Source organism: Tripterygium wilfordii, chromosome 3 (genome assembly GCF_013401445.1).
Source record: "Tripterygium wilfordii isolate XIE 37 chromosome 3, ASM1340144v1, whole genome shotgun sequence".
Lineage (NCBI taxonomy): Eukaryota > Viridiplantae > Streptophyta > Magnoliopsida > Celastrales > Celastraceae > Tripterygium > Tripterygium wilfordii.
This window is the reverse complement of record NC_052234.1, coordinates 13471269-13486089: the sequence shown is the minus strand read 5'-3', so window position 1 is coordinate 13486089 and position 14821 is coordinate 13471269. Positions and strand designations below refer to the sequence as shown.

General features: G+C 38.8%; 3 protein-coding genes and 1 non-coding gene across 6 annotated transcripts; 2 read left to right on the top strand and 2 right to left on the bottom strand.

The window, feature by feature from the left end:
• Positions 1 to 3279: 3279 nt before the first annotated feature.
• On the bottom strand, positions 3280 to 6702 carry LOC119986002 (PRA1 family protein A1-like). 3 transcript variants are annotated; one of them, XM_038830522.1, is made up of 8 exons: positions 6418 to 6701; positions 5485 to 5525; positions 5313 to 5391; positions 4585 to 4671; positions 4421 to 4509; positions 4265 to 4336; positions 4053 to 4182; positions 3280 to 3482 (listed from the first exon to the last, which is right to left on the bottom strand). In XM_038830522.1, exons 1-7 carry the CDS (start codon positions 6573 to 6575, stop codon positions 4079 to 4081), a joined length of 630 nt encoding a protein of 209 aa, XP_038686450.1. In that variant the 5' UTR covers positions 6576 to 6701; the 3' UTR covers positions 3280 to 3482; positions 4053 to 4078. The 3 variants fall into 3 exon arrangements, with proteins under 3 accessions (XP_038686450.1, XP_038686458.1, XP_038686467.1); XM_038830530.1 differs by having other exon boundaries at positions 3289 to 3592; XM_038830539.1 differs by lacking the exon at positions 3280 to 3482 and adding an exon at positions 3674 to 3951 and having other exon boundaries at positions 6418 to 6702.
• Positions 6703 to 6738: 36 nt separating this feature from the next.
• On the bottom strand, positions 6739 to 6812 carry TRNAV-CAC. Its single transcript has one exon. It is a non-coding gene; the product is annotated as a tRNA-Val (tRNA).
• Positions 6813 to 7647: 835 nt separating this feature from the next.
• LOC119990447 (putative receptor protein kinase ZmPK1) lies at positions 7648 to 10470 on the top strand. Its single transcript, XM_038836367.1, has one exon. It carries the CDS (start codon positions 7799 to 7801, stop codon positions 10226 to 10228), a length of 2430 nt encoding a protein of 809 aa, XP_038692295.1. The 5' UTR covers positions 7648 to 7798; the 3' UTR covers positions 10229 to 10470.
• A 151-nt stretch (positions 10471 to 10621) lies between these two features.
• On the top strand, positions 10622 to 14382 carry LOC119990453 (protein RETICULATA, chloroplastic). The gene is made up of 7 exons (XM_038836379.1): positions 10622 to 11809; positions 11904 to 12002; positions 12150 to 12370; positions 12510 to 12579; positions 12664 to 12743; positions 13625 to 13689; positions 13906 to 14382. Exons 1-7 carry the CDS (start codon positions 11231 to 11233, stop codon positions 14097 to 14099), a joined length of 1308 nt encoding a protein of 435 aa, XP_038692307.1. The 5' UTR covers positions 10622 to 11230; the 3' UTR covers positions 14100 to 14382.
• Positions 14383 to 14821: the final 439 nt, after the last annotated feature.

The following is a 14821-nucleotide window of genomic DNA, read 5'->3' as shown; positions in this document are numbered from 1 at the left end:
AAGAATAAATCTAATTTGTCATTTCATCCCGTCTAAAAAGTTGTGCGTATTTTAAATGCACATAAAATAATTTTTATATATATAAATAGACTGTCTAAGAGCAACTCAAATGACAAATACAATATCAAGCACTCCAAAACCATTCTCTCTCTTTTCCTCTTTCCTACGTGACATAATTTAATTGGTTGAGTGGGTCTCATATTATACACTATTTATTAACACTTCATACTTTTCAATACTTCATATTTATTTTCTCAATTTTCTCTCTCTTCATTTTCATCACCTCCCTCTTCCTTTTCATCATCTCCCACTATTCATCAATTATATACATATTTCATATTTCAAGTGTCATTTTCCACAACAACCTATAAAATAAGTGTCATTATCAAGAAAGCTTGTTTTCAAGTGTTAATTTTCATCAATGGTAAAACTTCAGCACTTTAAATTTTCCATAAAATTCACTTTTGAACATTTGAAAAATATGTTTGTGTCTATGGGACATGCTCTAATGAGAATTCAGAGAACCTTGTTTATGCGAGGCCTTCTCTCTCAAATCATCATGGGAGAAAGTCAAGCCCCAATGTTGCGAAAAGCATTTTCATGTGACGTCAATACGTGTCAACGGTTGAAAGAAAGAGGTCTGGTTTGTCTAATCAGATGGTGAGCGGCGTGAGCCTCGGCCTATAATCTAAGTGGGCCACTCCTACCCACGTGATCTAATTATTGACGACGCATGTGGGCCTTTGTAAAGCTTTCGAGTTTAAAACTGATTGGTTAATGCTAAAAGACAAAACCAGACTGACACCACTAATTATTCGAGAGTAATGTAACATCCACCAAAAATAATAAAACTCACACTTTGCCTCCAAATATATACGTGGCATGTAAAAATAATTGATTACAAACATACATTAACATCCATTTGAGAGGTTAAATGGGAGTCACATATTAGGAGTCTCAAACATTATTCATTATTCAATAATCCTAACACAACACTTCATAAGTAATGTGATGTAGGTCTACCATACTCAATTGATAGTGTCAAGTTACAGGTGATTAATGTATTTTTAAAATTTGAATAACAAACAACCTATCTATATTATCATGAATTGATATTATCCTATTAGTTATGATACATCACATCAACATATAACATGATGGGTCGATACTATTAAATAATTTATCGATTGACACAAGCAAGAGCAGCATAAAAAGAATATTGGTCGGGGTAAAGTGTTGGAAATTTACTTAGGTGTCATGAAAATCCTATAATTTAATTTCCTTCTTAATTAAAAAATCACGTAATTGGACACCCATTAATTTAAACACCATGTTGAAATATATTTTGGTAACTGTATTTCTGTTTTTAGTCCTTTTTTTCTTCTGCATTTACATTCTTAGTCAATGATTCATTGAACTCAGTCTTTACTCTCTAGTCTTATCTGTATTTCCAAACGGCGTGACTATATAAACCCCTCTTTTTGCTACATAAACCCCATTTGACAAGTGACTATACACGTACGTTTTATTTACACACAATAAAGTTGTGATGGGACAAGTAAAGTTGTAATATTACTTTTTTTTGTCAGTGGCAGTAGGCGTACTAATGATTGTTGGTGTTGGGTCTTGTATCCTGTAACCCTGGGTCCCACTCCAATTTTATATTTTTAATTAGACTGAAATCTGATCGTCCGATTGGATCCTCCTCCTCCTCCTATCCACACACACCGTTGATGATCAGTTGATCACCCCATGGTTCCCAATTTAATTTTAATATATTCCCAGTTTAAAGATGTTACTGTGCTGCCATGTCCAAACACGTGACCATTTTTGACTATTTTTTAAGGTGTTAAGGGTGTCCACAATCTATCTGTAAACCGAGAACCTAAGGATGTCCACAATCTATTTGTTATGGTTATTTTAATTACGATTATTATTATAATTGAAAAATACTAATATATATTATATCACACATTATGTACATGAAATTAAGGAATTACTATTCTTTGAGAATATCAAATAGATGCATTCTGAATCAGTTAGTTTTATATGTAATATCCATCAATAACAAATGCGAGAATGTTGATATTCTAAAAGAATAGTAATTCCTTATTTTTTATATCAATATTTTTTTAAAAGTAAAATGACAATTATCATTAATTTTGACTCAAATGTTGTATTTTATATTGAATAAAAATCAAAATTTGTAAAGAAAAATGTATGAAAAATCCGAATGATTCTACGTTGTTTGATGTAAAGTACTAATATATTATCTTATAGTATTTTTTTTAAAATTATTTTGTACCTAAAAATTAAGAAAACGAGGAATTGGTTTTCTTTTAGTAAAGGCCAATCCATTTTGAGGAGCCAAACCTAACAATGATGTCGTTTGACCACAGTTTAGAGTAAAAAAAATAAAGTGTCTCGTTTGTCGCACACGGCAGGGTTATAATTTCAAGCATGGTAATTACTAATAAATGCACATGAGTTTTGCTGACACAATCCTATTACATCTTTTCATTAGGGGGTTTATATATCAAAAATAGGGGTTTATATAGGAGGACCCATTTCCAAATTAGTCACATCACTCATGTGATTTCTCGTAAACCTTGATGTACACTTCTTACAAAACGTGACCATACAAAATAGAGAACCCAAAAACCAAGGCGAACCAAATAATTGTTTGGGTAATAAGGCAAGGGGTTAAGTAGAAGCCCATGGGCCTAACAGAAACTTGCCTAAAACCTCCCTGCCCTGGTCGCTGAGATTGGGGATCGGATCACTTCGACAGCCCATGACATTTAAGCCCAATTAAGAAAAAGGTCTGAGTACTGAGACGAGAAGTCTTCCATGGGCCTCATCGAACCGTGTACAAGTTCTCGTGCCTCTTGAACATTGTTTGTGGCCGTATCACCCATCACTTCAACGGCCCATGATATATAAGCCCAATTAGAAAAAGGTCCAGTAGAAGTCAGTGGCCCTCTCGTGAACCCCACCCACCTTCTCCCTGGTTCGCAGGGATTGGGATCGGATGCATGGCCGTGTCTTTCTAACTAAAGATGCTAGAGCATAGGTAGCTAAAGAACTTCTATCCCTTTTGTCATTTTTTACCTTTTACCATAATTTTTCTTTCCCCTAAACGTAGCTCTTGCGGGAAGATGATACTCCTTAGTCATAGTGGATGACCAATAGATGATTTATACTTTGATATACAAGTCATGCAAGACGTACCAATTCAAGGAGCAAGATAACGATCGGACCCTTAAGACACCTAAAGGATTAGTCATGAACTGGCTAGAGAACTCTCAAGGAACATTTTCAATCTACTGTTTAATAGATCCTCTTATAGACTTACCCTTCTCAGGGTAAATTCAGATATCCACAAGTCCTTTCTCCAATATAACAAACAATTTCTAAACAGAACAAGAGGTCCTCACAATTTACACCTTTTAGATTTTCTGCAAAGATTGGCCAGCCTTCACCTGAAAATTAAAGTCCAGCCATATGGAATTATTTTCTAGCAACATAAGCAGTAGCAGAACCGAACTTCAGACCAACCATTTAAATGAGATTCACAGTCAAGAAAACCACCCTACACAACCCAGGAAAAAAAATAAAATATATTGTTATCACAATCAAACTTGGCGGGAAAATAAAATATGACGCCAAGAAATAAAGATATTAATCCAAGTCACTCAACACTTCATTTTCTATCATAAAGTAAGAATCACAGTCAACTGCCTTAAGGATACTAAGTGACAGCGAAAAGAAAAGTTGCCATCTCAAAACCCTGTTTGTGCACCACTGAGCCAAGAACTCCATGATTTCAGTAACTTGTAAAAGAGAACCACATTGCATAACTTGACAGAAATCTCAGTTTTTTTTTTGGACCTACTGAGGACTAATAGACATTCCCAATAACAGCAATAGAATTATAGAAGCAAGTGTTTTCTGTCGAGTAACCAAAAAAGGGCAACAACTATGATGAAAATAATGGAATCAGGGTGTAAATTTAAAAGCAAAAACAAAAAAGAATGAGAGAATTTACTGACATGCTCAAACTCCAAGTTGGCCAATCCTACAGCTCACTGTAATTACGCCAAACTGCTCGAAATTCCTCCCGGAATGTGTTTAGACGTGCTTTCAGATTAGGTGTTCTAAAGCTTGCATGGATAATAGTGGCTGAGAATGAGAGAAGAAATTCATCAAATAAATATAATAAATTTTATAGGAATACAGTAGAACATATGAGCACATAACTTACCAAGTAGACCAATGGCAAGTGTCCACGAAACAGTAAGGAGACCGCAGGAAGCATACCAAAGGAAAAAACTTACTGGAGAAGAAGAGGAAAACAATCAAAATTAACATATAATACTAATTCCAAGACCAACATAAAGCTGCTTAAGTTTCTGAATACCAGCCGAAAATATCAGGACAAACACCCAACGAGGACGACCACATATATGAATTGCTCTTTTTGCTGATGGACGTCCACGTATGACAGGCCTGTCAATAATGGAAGTGAGAATAAAGAAGCAAATGTTGATGTTTGAAAGCACGAGAGTAACAAAAAGAACTCACGTAAGAGGAGGCCTCATTTTTGCAGCTAAATGTGGAGAAAACTGCCTCACAGTTCTTGTAACCTTCTCACTAAAAGTACCTGCAAAGCTGTAGAAAAAATTCTCATCAATAAATGTAAGATAAGAATCGTAGCAACTATGAAAAAACTAAAGCCAGCATCATCATGTCCTATTGAAAAATAATCATAATAGGCCCATCCCGACATCAAACCGGAGCAAAATTGATGCCTACATAGAACACACACGACCCACTATATCAAGATACAGTCCACAAAACAACCATCTTCCAGCTCTGCCACATGGTAAATGGTCACAATTGGAACCATGTTATAAGATTGAATTTGCATATTATAAATCACGCTACAAATTTGAACCCTAAACTTAGCTTTCTCAGAAGAAACATCTCAGCTCAATTCGTTAGCAAAGATTTTCCTACTACTTACTTGTTCAGCACTTTGGATTTTGTAAATGAAAATCCGTATCTACTTTACAAAGCAGAAAAATAAATTCTAATTAAGGAAAAGTTAGGGAAACGAGGCAGTCAGTTCAAAGAACAGATCTGATTCAAATGTGGTAGGACCTCTTCTATGTAGCAAGAGTTCATAGAGAGAAGGACTCGAATTGAAGTACAATGCACATAGAAAAATGGATGTTTCTGTAACCTCTGGAATTCCTGAAACCATCAATCACAAGCAGAACACAGAGCAAAAGCAGGCATAAGAAGCTCACCTGTCATTCAGAAATGCAATGCTAAGAGCCGTTAAAAGAGCAGCCACTATAGCAAGAGGCCTCCTGAGGAAACCCAAACCTATAGATCCAGTACACATTAATGATTAAACACTCAAAGACATACACAACAAAGAGTGAAAGTTTAAAGCATGTCTCTAGTCTCTTCACTCACCAAGGATGAAAATGATCATAATGAAGTAGTTGGTCCTGTAACTGGAAAAACACTAAAATCATAAGATAGGCAACTATGAATGAAGAAATAACAGTATATATATAAAGGTTATTGAGTAATTAATTACTTTGATCCCCTCTTGAATGGCTGAGATAAAGAAAACAAGAAATTGAACAATCCCCTGCTCTCCCTTGTCTTCATATGAAATAGTACATATGAAACTAGAATCAAATAAGAAACTAAAGTGGAGGAGAAGCACAATCATTAGGCATTAGCACCACCATCCCATACTCTAACCTGCCTTCGTGCAAAAATACTAGAAAGAAATAAAAAACTAAAAAGCGGAGATGATGACTTCTGATCCCTGAGAAGTGTATATATGATGGGAACAAATTCAATACTCAAAAACCTAATAATCCATAACACGCCGTCCAAGTTAAGTAATTAGCACAGCACTTTATTCGACAAGAAAGAAGACATATAACAAAAAAATATAAGCACAAAGGCCATCCTCGACTGAAATAATCCTCATTGAAGATCACCTGGTTTGAATCCATCTTAATTTGTAATAATCTTTATTGAGTAAGGTCTGCATACATCCTGGAAACAGCCTCTACACTAGGGTGGTCAGTGGATGGGAGTTGTTTACCCTCTTTTCATTGAATTAATAAAATTCGTATCTATTCGTATACTCCTCATTGAGCGAACCTCAGTTACTTTTCACTTCCTCAGCAATCAAACGGGTCATAAAAACGATAATCAATAACCGATTCAGAAAGAAAATTGCGTAATCGAACGAAACTACACAATCGCGGAGACCTTTTTTTTTCCTTTCTAATGAGATGATTTTCACAGAACCGAACATTAGATTAACCAAAGAGCGATCGAATTGGAAAGTAGAGACGAAGAGAAGACTAAGAGAAAGGAACGTACTAGTATAGATTGCATTTGAGGCGGCTGTTCCATTTGGCGTAGGATCTAGGAACGGTAAACCTGGAAAAGAACTCAGAGAGAGGGCGGGGCGGCGATGACCAGTCAACTTCACGGAGCGCATCGATTAGATCCTCTGCGGTCACGTTACCCCAATCCATCTGTCTTTACTCTTGGCGGTTCTGCGAAACCCTAGTTGTTGATTTCTGCAAAAACCACCGCGAAATCGACGTGGACAAAAATTAGAACGAGAGGCAAAGATCGTCGATAGATAAAAAACTGAATGGAAATACATAAAATAAAATAAAAAATCTAATAAAAGTTTGTCTGAGCCCGGGTTCGAACCGGGGACCTCTAGTGTGTGAGACTAGCGTGATAACCAACTACACCACCCAGACGAGCTTGATCACATCATCCAAGTTACAGTTATAGTTAGGGTCTCTAAGAAAGACAAAGATATGTAATTTTAATTCCATCATATTATTATTTTCTATTTTTCTCCACTCAAATCATGCTTATTAATTGTTTTAAGGATGTTCAGTCGCATTCAGTTCAGTGGCCCAAAATAGCCCATTGAAGCCCTTTTAGCATCCTGATGGGCCTAGGCCTACTTCATTAGCGGAGCCTAATTGCCGTCAGGTTTTCAGAATGCATTCGGTTCAGTGGGCCAAAAAGGCTGATGGGTCCTCTGTTCCTGAAGAGATCTCAGATGTCATGGTGTAACCTATGATTAATCGAAATCAGAAATAAATTTCTTTAATTTAACCTCCATTAATCCAACCTATTTGCCTTTTCTCTCACACATCATTTGTCACGCTTCATGCTATTATTGGATCGAATCTTCAAAAAGATATCCATATTACTGTAGTTGCTTATTCAAATTCACAATTTGAAGAGATCAACTTGATTGCTTGGTTATAACACGGGTTTAACGTGCACGTCTATAATGACTGGTCTGATTTTTCTTATGTAAACAAAAACAAAATTAAGGCATTGACAGCAATCCACTAGTTTTGGGCATACGGGTCCGTGAGTCTATAGCTTTTAACTTTGACTCTTTAGGTAGATGGTGGAGATGGAACTATGGAAGAAATAGTGGGGCGAGCGTCAAAAAAGTTGACAATAACAACGTTAGCCAATCAAGGGAAGAAACTGATTTCAATTGGAGGCAAAATTTGTCCTTTTCGTCTCTTCAATGGAAAGTGTGAACCATTTGCGTTTTGTATGTGGAAGAACAAAAAGAAGAAAGAGAGAAAAGAAAGCATTTTTCGATCAGTGAAACGACAAGGAAACGAGACGAAGGCTCCTTTTCCTTCCGCCGACGTAGACCTTCTTGAAAACCCTATTTAACGACCATAGAGTTGGAAACCGAAGTCTTGCAAAGATGATGCTGCGAACCAAGATATGTTCTTGTTTGCTTTCTTTGCTGTTTCATGCATTCCTTGTATTTTTCTCCTCTGCAGCTTCTAGTACCCAGAATTACTTGCCAAGGGGCTCCTCTCTGTCAGTTGAGGATGAATCAGATCTCCTTACATCACCTGATAAAGCTTTCACTTGCGGCTTCTATGGGCTGGGGGAAAATGCTTATTGGTTCTCTATCTGGTTCACCCACTCCACTGACAAGACCGTTGTTTGGACGGCCAACAGAGACAGACCTGTAAATAGCAAGGGTTCGAGAGTTTCTCTTCTCCGAGATGGTGCCATGGTGTTGACAGATGTTGATGGTTCCTTAATATGGCAGACCAACACCACCTCCACTCATGCAAGAAGAGCAGAGCTTTTGGATACTGGGAACCTCGTTGTCAAAGACCCAAATGGTAAAATTCTATGGCAAAGCTTTGATTTCCCCACAGATACCCTTCTTCCTTACCAACGCCTGACAAAGAGCACAAAGCTGATATCTAGTTTGAGAATTGGGACTTTTCTGTCTGGGTATTTTAGCTTGTTCTTTGATAATGATAACGTTTTGAAAATGATCTATGATGGACCTGACATTTCGAGCTTGTACTGGCCTCCTCCTTATAATAATGTGTATCAAAATGGCAGATTTGATTACAATAGTTCCAGAGTGGCTTTCTTTGATGAAATGGGTACTTTTGTATCAAGTGATCGGCTAGAATTCAGTGCTTCTGATGTGGGATTTGGGATTAAAAGAAGGCTAACAGTGGATTATGATGGGAACCTCAGAGTTTATAGCCTGAACAATTTGACAGGACTGTGGGCAATTTCATGGCAAGCTCTTAGTCAAGCCTGCAATGTGCATGGGGTATGTGGAAGAAATGCAATTTGTATATATACTCCAGTTCCCAAGTGCTCATGTCCACCTGGGTATGAGGTAGCTGAACCTGGTGACTGGAACAAAGGTTGCAAGGCTATGTTTAACCAAACCTGTTCGCCGTCCCAAGAGAAGTTTGTGCAACTTCCGCAGGTTGACTACTATGGATTTGATCTCAACTATACTACAAGCACTTCACTCTTTGATTGCAGAAAACTCTGCTTGGAGGATTGTAGATGTGTTGCATTCAGCTATAGGCTATCAGGAGAAGGACTCTGTTACACAAAAGGTTCACTTTTTAATGGCTTTAAGTCTCCAAATTTTCCAGGCAGCATATACTTAAGGATGCCAGTGAGTGTAGAAACATCCACTGTTTTTGCTGGAACCAATTCCACGTGCCCGCTAGCTGAGGCTGAAATTGTGATGGGATCCCCAGACATGTATAATATTGGCAAAAGCATGAGATGGCGTTATCTCTACTCGTTTGCTGCTGCTCTTGGTGCAATTGAAATCCTTTTTGTAGTAGCAGGCTTTTTGCTCCTTTTTGGAAGACGTGGCTCGCCTGCTTCAAGGGAAGATGGATACAGGGTCATGTCAAGTCAATTCCGGAAGTTTGGTTACGATGAGCTTAAGAAGGCAACCAAGAATTTCAAGGAAGAGCTTGGAAGAGGTGGTTCCGGGGCTGTATACAAGGGTTCTCTAGCAGATGAAAGGGTGGTGGCTGTGAAGAGACTAGGAGGTTCATATCAAGGGGAGGAAGTTTTCTGGACAGAAGTGAGCACAATTGGAAAACTCAACCACATGAACCTAGTGAGAATGTGGGGATTTTGTGCAGAGGGCAGACACCGACTCTTGGTTTATGAGTATGTGGAAAATCTATCACTGGACAAGCATCTATTCGCCCTGAATTTTCTCGGATGGAAAGAGCGGTTTAAAGTTGCCTTAGGAACAGCTAAGGGTTTGGCCTATCTTCACCATGAATGTCTAGAATGGATTATACATTGTGATGTGAAACCTGAAAATATTCTCTTGGATGGTGACTTTGAAGCCAAGATTGCAGACTTTGGGTTGGCTAAGTTGTCTCTAAGAGACAAAATGAAATCTGAATTCTCTCAGATTAGAGGAACAAAAGGCTACATGGCTCCGGAATGGGCTCTTAACCTCCCTATCACCGCGAAAGCAGATGTCTATAGTTATGGAGTTGTGATTCTGGAAATGGTGAAGGGAATAAGGCTCTCAAATTGGGTGGCTGACGACCTTGGGGAACAAGAAACAGAACTGACAAGATTTGTGAGGGTAGTAGGAAGAAAAATTCAGTGCAGAGAAGACTCATGGATGGATGATGCTATGGATCCAAGACTCATGGATGGAGGATGCTATGGATCCAAGATTGTATTACAAGCGAAAAAGATGGTTGAACTCGGTATATTGTGTGTTCAGGAAGATAGAAGCAAGAGGCCAACAATGGCTTATGTAGCACAAGCTCTATTAGAATGTGAAGATGAACTCTGCCATTCTGGCCTTTCAAGCCATCAGTAGTTACACTGGAAAATTCAGATTATGCTTAGCATTTGAACATATAGAATGTTTACTGCCGTCTGATTACAGAAGTGTTGAGTTTGAGCATATGCCCTTGAGATGCAGAAAATTTTCATATTCCTGAAGCAAACATTTATAAACATATAAAGCTTACTGGGTATTCAAGACAATTTTTTACTTTCACAATTCAGTAAATTATTCATGTACGCAATGGTAATACCTGAAAGTTGGCAGTTTGCTTTGGCTGTGATGGTTTCAACACAAATAAGCCTTCACAGTGTTGTCATCAGAATTAGCTTTGAAGCTTGGGCCAGAAGAAAGGGAGTTGTTGGTTACCCATTTGAGCCTTTGGGCCGTAGTCCTAATATTAGAATAGTGGGCTTGAATTGGAAGATAGCAGTAAATCGTGGGTTGGGCCAGAAGGACGGAGTTGTTGGTTACCCATTTGGGCCTTTGGACCGCAGTCATAATAACAAATCGTGGATTGGGCCAGAAGAAAGGAGTTGTTCAGTACCCATTTGGGCCTTTGGGCCGCGGTCATAATAACAAAATCAGTAAATCGTGGGTTGGGCCAGAAGAAAAGGGATGTTCAGTAACCCTAATGCCGCAGCCCCGCACCCGCAGCTCCGCATCGCAGGCGTAACTTAGCGAAACCCTAGAATTCTCCGCACGCTTACAAAATATCTACCGGCACGTGCAACAACTTTGACAATGGCGCCACAAAGAGCCGAGGTACAGAAGTAAGAAGTTGGACATCGAGTGAATCTAATATGTATTGAGTGTGATGTACTCTCTCACCCAGTCGTGTCTCCGCCTCCGTCTTTGAGTCTTTTAGGCGCCGACGAACACGACTGCACGAATTTTCCTTTCCTTGCTTTTCCCTCTCTTTCTTTCCCGGAAAGATTAATTTCTCGTTGGAACTCGGTCGGAATTGAACTTATACATTAGATTTCTGATCGTGGTTGGTTTTCTTCTAACTTGTCGACTTTTCTAGGCAAAAATATGACAATGGCACCGGCTTTTAGGTCAAGTTTCAGATCGAGCTTGCAAAGCAGTGTTGTTTTGAGAAGGATAGGGAGCGAAAATTATGTGTTTGGGTACGTGAGATTCACAGATTTAGTGAAAGAAGTGACTCTACCAGTTTTGGGTAGAAGCAGCGGTCGTGGACGCGTTGTAATGAGGAACAAACGCATGTCCGTGTTAATGAGTATGTCCAAGTCTCAAGCCGAGCCGCAATCTGGTATAGGCGCTAGTATTTTATCAAAAGAGGGGGGTGACGGTGTAGCAGCTGAGAAGGAGATAAGCGTTTTAGAGAGTGGAAGTGAGTTGGAGACCGACAGCCATGGAAATGGTGGTGACAACGGGAACTTCAAAAATGGTGGAGGTAGCGGCGGTGGCAGTGGAGGAGGGGACGGTAAAGGGGACGATCAAGAGGCAGAGGAGTTTGGGCCAATTTTGAAATATGAAGAGGTGATGAAGGAGGCAGAGGCAAGAGGTGTAAAGCTTCCATCGGATATGTTGGAGGCCGCAAAAAGCACGGGCATTCGCCAATTGCTTCTTCTTAGGTACTTGGACTTGCAGGTACTGTATGTGCAATTAAAGGGTTCACATGTTAATGTTGCGCGAAAGAAGTAAAGTTGTAGCTTTTGTTATTTTCATTTACCTGTCATTGTAGCGTTCAAGCTGGGGCTTGGGTTTTGCCATGAGGTCTTGTGCTATGCTTCGGAATCGAATGTTGGCTGATCCTGCCTTTCTATTCAAAATTGGAACAGAGGTTAGTTGAACTTCTGGTTACCTGTGTTGATTATATGTGATAAAATTGTCTGCGTGCGTGTAATGTTTGAGAACACTCCTGATGTAATTTTGGCATTACCATGTTTTCTTAGATGAAAGTCAGCATTATTGTTTTAACATGGTGCAGATAGTGATTGACTCATGTTGTGCTACCTTTGCGGAAGTCCAGAAGAGGGGCAAAGACTTCTGGGCCGAATTTGAGTTGTATGTTGCCGATCTTTTGGTTGGGGTTGTGGTCAATATAGCTTTAGTTGGTATGTTGGCACCCTATGCTCGTATTGGCCAACCAACCGTATCTAAAGGATTCCTGGGACGCTTACAACATGCATATGGAGCTCTTCCTAGCAGGTTACTGGTTGATGCCAACTATTTGTCTTGCTGTGCTCGAGTAAATGTAGTTTGCAGTTGTTGCATCACAATTGATTTGCTGCTTTACAATAGAGTAATACTTTGTTTATCAGATTTCTGAAATGATCATTTTATACAGTGTGTTTGAAGCTGAAAGGCCAGGATGTAGATATTCCGTAAATCAGAGAATAGCCACTTACTTTTACAAGGTAAGATTTAAAGTTATCTTAACTATAAAATGGTAGAACTCTCAGTGGATTTGTTCTTGTTAAATGTAAATTTTCTATTTGCAGGGTATCCTTTATGGATCAGTTGGGTTTGCATGTGGTATAATTGGCCAAGGCATTGCAAATATGATCATGACTGCGAAGAGGTATACTAAGTATTTCTTCTTAGGCTAACTGCTATTTCTTCAATGTTTTCAGCTCCTTTTTATTTTAACTTTACTTAAAGGTATAGTTTGGTTCAGAAGTTTTGTAGCGGGGGATACATATTCTTGAATATATTTCTATCAGTTAGCATTTTAGAGACAAGAGTAGATGCTCTTTTGTTTGAGCTGATGCTAAGCCATGTGACTCAGTCCTCCACTAACTGGAATCCGCCAAAGATTCAGCTATAGTCGAAACTATCTTAAGTCTTTCATATATCATGCGCAAGGGTGCCTTTCTTTTGTCAGATCACTTTCTTTTGGTCTGTTCAAGCTAGTCAAGTGAATATTGAACTCTACAATGGTTCTTACTGGGCATTTTTTGCAGAAGCACTATGTCATCATTGCTTGTGTTGTACTCAAATTTCAGATTAATTTAGAAATAAGATTTCAGATCCGCTGAGCTATGAAAATTATAAGTGTATTTATCCCAAAGAAACTAATAATGTTTGCATGTGCTTAATGTTATCTCCCAGTTATTGGGTAGAATAGTATCATCTTTCTTTCTACCAATGGTTGTGTACCCAGATAGTGGGGGGGGGGGGGGGTATTCCTCGCCCTCGCTTGCCCTTACCCAACCCAAAAGCATTGGCCCTGGGCTAAGCCCAAGACCTCTACCTAGGCGGGTTGGTATGCCTAGATTTATAGTCTGGTCTTAAATAAACTGTCCAAGTAAAAGCCATTAGATTGCTTGGATATAATAGATTCAAAAACATGCATTTTCAGAACTGGACTGCTCAAATATCATTATCTAAATGATTGATTATTAGTGTTAGGTTTCTGTTCTTTAAGTGATTGTACCTCGCATTGAAATGTCTGCATTTCAGGAGCATAAGGAAATCAGATGAAGACATACCTGTGCCACCTCTTGTGAAGAGTGCTGCTCTTTGGGGTATGATTATGTTTTTGTTTTAGACCTTTTAGGAGTTTATCGAGCTGATTGCCCTGATAGTTTCGTGAAACCAGTTTTGATATCCATCGACGGTTATACAATCGCTGTTATTATCGAATCCTCTTCAATGTGCATGAAACCATTTGCTTCTGCACAGAAATAGCTTCTAAGACTCTTCCATCAAATTGATTTTTGTTGCCCTGTCCCGACTTGCAGGTGTTTTTCTTGCTGTATCTTCCAATACCCGATATCAAGTTGTCAATGGACTTGAACGTGTGGTAGAAGCTTCCCCTTTAGCAAAGCGATTACCCCCTGTTGCTATGGCATTCACAGTTGGCGTGCGATTTGCCAACAATATTTATGGTGGAATGCAGTTTGTGGACTGGGCTAGATGGAGTGGTGTACAATAAGTCATAACTGTAATCTCTTATACTTAATTTGATATGTTCTATTCTATCCATCTAACTTTAGTTGGGAATTATGGTAACATGGATCCGTAGACATCAATTTGTTCCTTAAAAGTCTTCTAATTTGTTGAACTTTTGCGTGGTGGATTAACAAGCCGGGCGCACCCCCCGGAATGTTTTGCGCAGCATTTTCTACCCGGGGGAGTAAAATGATGGAGTCAGTGAGTTGCTAGGTTTGGTCTTGACAATTTTAGCCTTGCTTGGCCAGTTGGCCGGCATTTGGGAACTGATGTTTCTGTACTCATTGGCATAATGGCATCCTTAGGTATGTGCTGCCTGGAAAGTTTAGAGACTTGAAGCCATTGAAAGAATATTTTTTTATGCCAAATTGTTTAGGCCATTGACTCTGAATCAAAAGCACTGAATTGCTACTGATCACTTGATACATAAGTGGCCATTTCATCAAAAAAAAAATTATATGTAAGGATTTCTGCAATTTTTACATGTGTAGCAATTATACGCATTTGAAATCCAATGACTTTAATAAAGAAAAACAAAAATGGAAATCACACGTTTGTTATGGAACTCATTATATCTATACCTATATATAAAGCAGAGGCTCTTACAACCCTTGCTATTATTTCGACATCTGGATTGTTAAGATTCTCAATTTATGCCCACGTGGACTCTCCACACTTCCTTATCCCTATTTCAATCACTCTCAA

What these genes read in the sequence shown, in the direction of transcription:
- LOC119986002 (XM_038830539.1), bottom strand. Translation starts at nt 6,575, where the DNA reads ATGGATTGGGGTAACGTGACCGCAGAGGATCTAATCGATGCGCTCCGT. An exon ending in TATGATCATTTTCATCCTTG is followed by an intron (nt 5,392 to 5,484) that starts GTGAGTGAAGAG and finishes CTGGATCTATAG; the next exon opens with GTTTGGGTTTCCTCAGGAGG. An exon ending in TGTCCTGATATTTTCGGCTG is followed by an intron (nt 4,337 to 4,420) that starts GTATTCAGAAAC and finishes CTTCTTCTCCAG; the next exon opens with TAAGTTTTTTCCTTTGGTAT.
- LOC119990447 (XM_038836367.1), top strand. Translation starts at nt 7,799, where the DNA reads ATGATGCTGCGAACCAAGATATGTTCTTGTTTGCTTTCTTTGCTGTTT.
- LOC119990453 (XM_038836379.1), top strand. Translation starts at nt 11,231, where the DNA reads ATGACAATGGCACCGGCTTTTAGGTCAAGTTTCAGATCGAGCTTGCAA. An exon ending in TATGGAGCTCTTCCTAGCAG is followed by an intron (nt 12,371 to 12,509) that starts GTTACTGGTTGA and finishes CATTTTATACAG; the next exon opens with TGTGTTTGAAGCTGAAAGGC. An exon ending in ATGATCATGACTGCGAAGAG is followed by an intron (nt 12,744 to 13,624) that starts GTATACTAAGTA and finishes TCTGCATTTCAG; the next exon opens with GAGCATAAGGAAATCAGATG.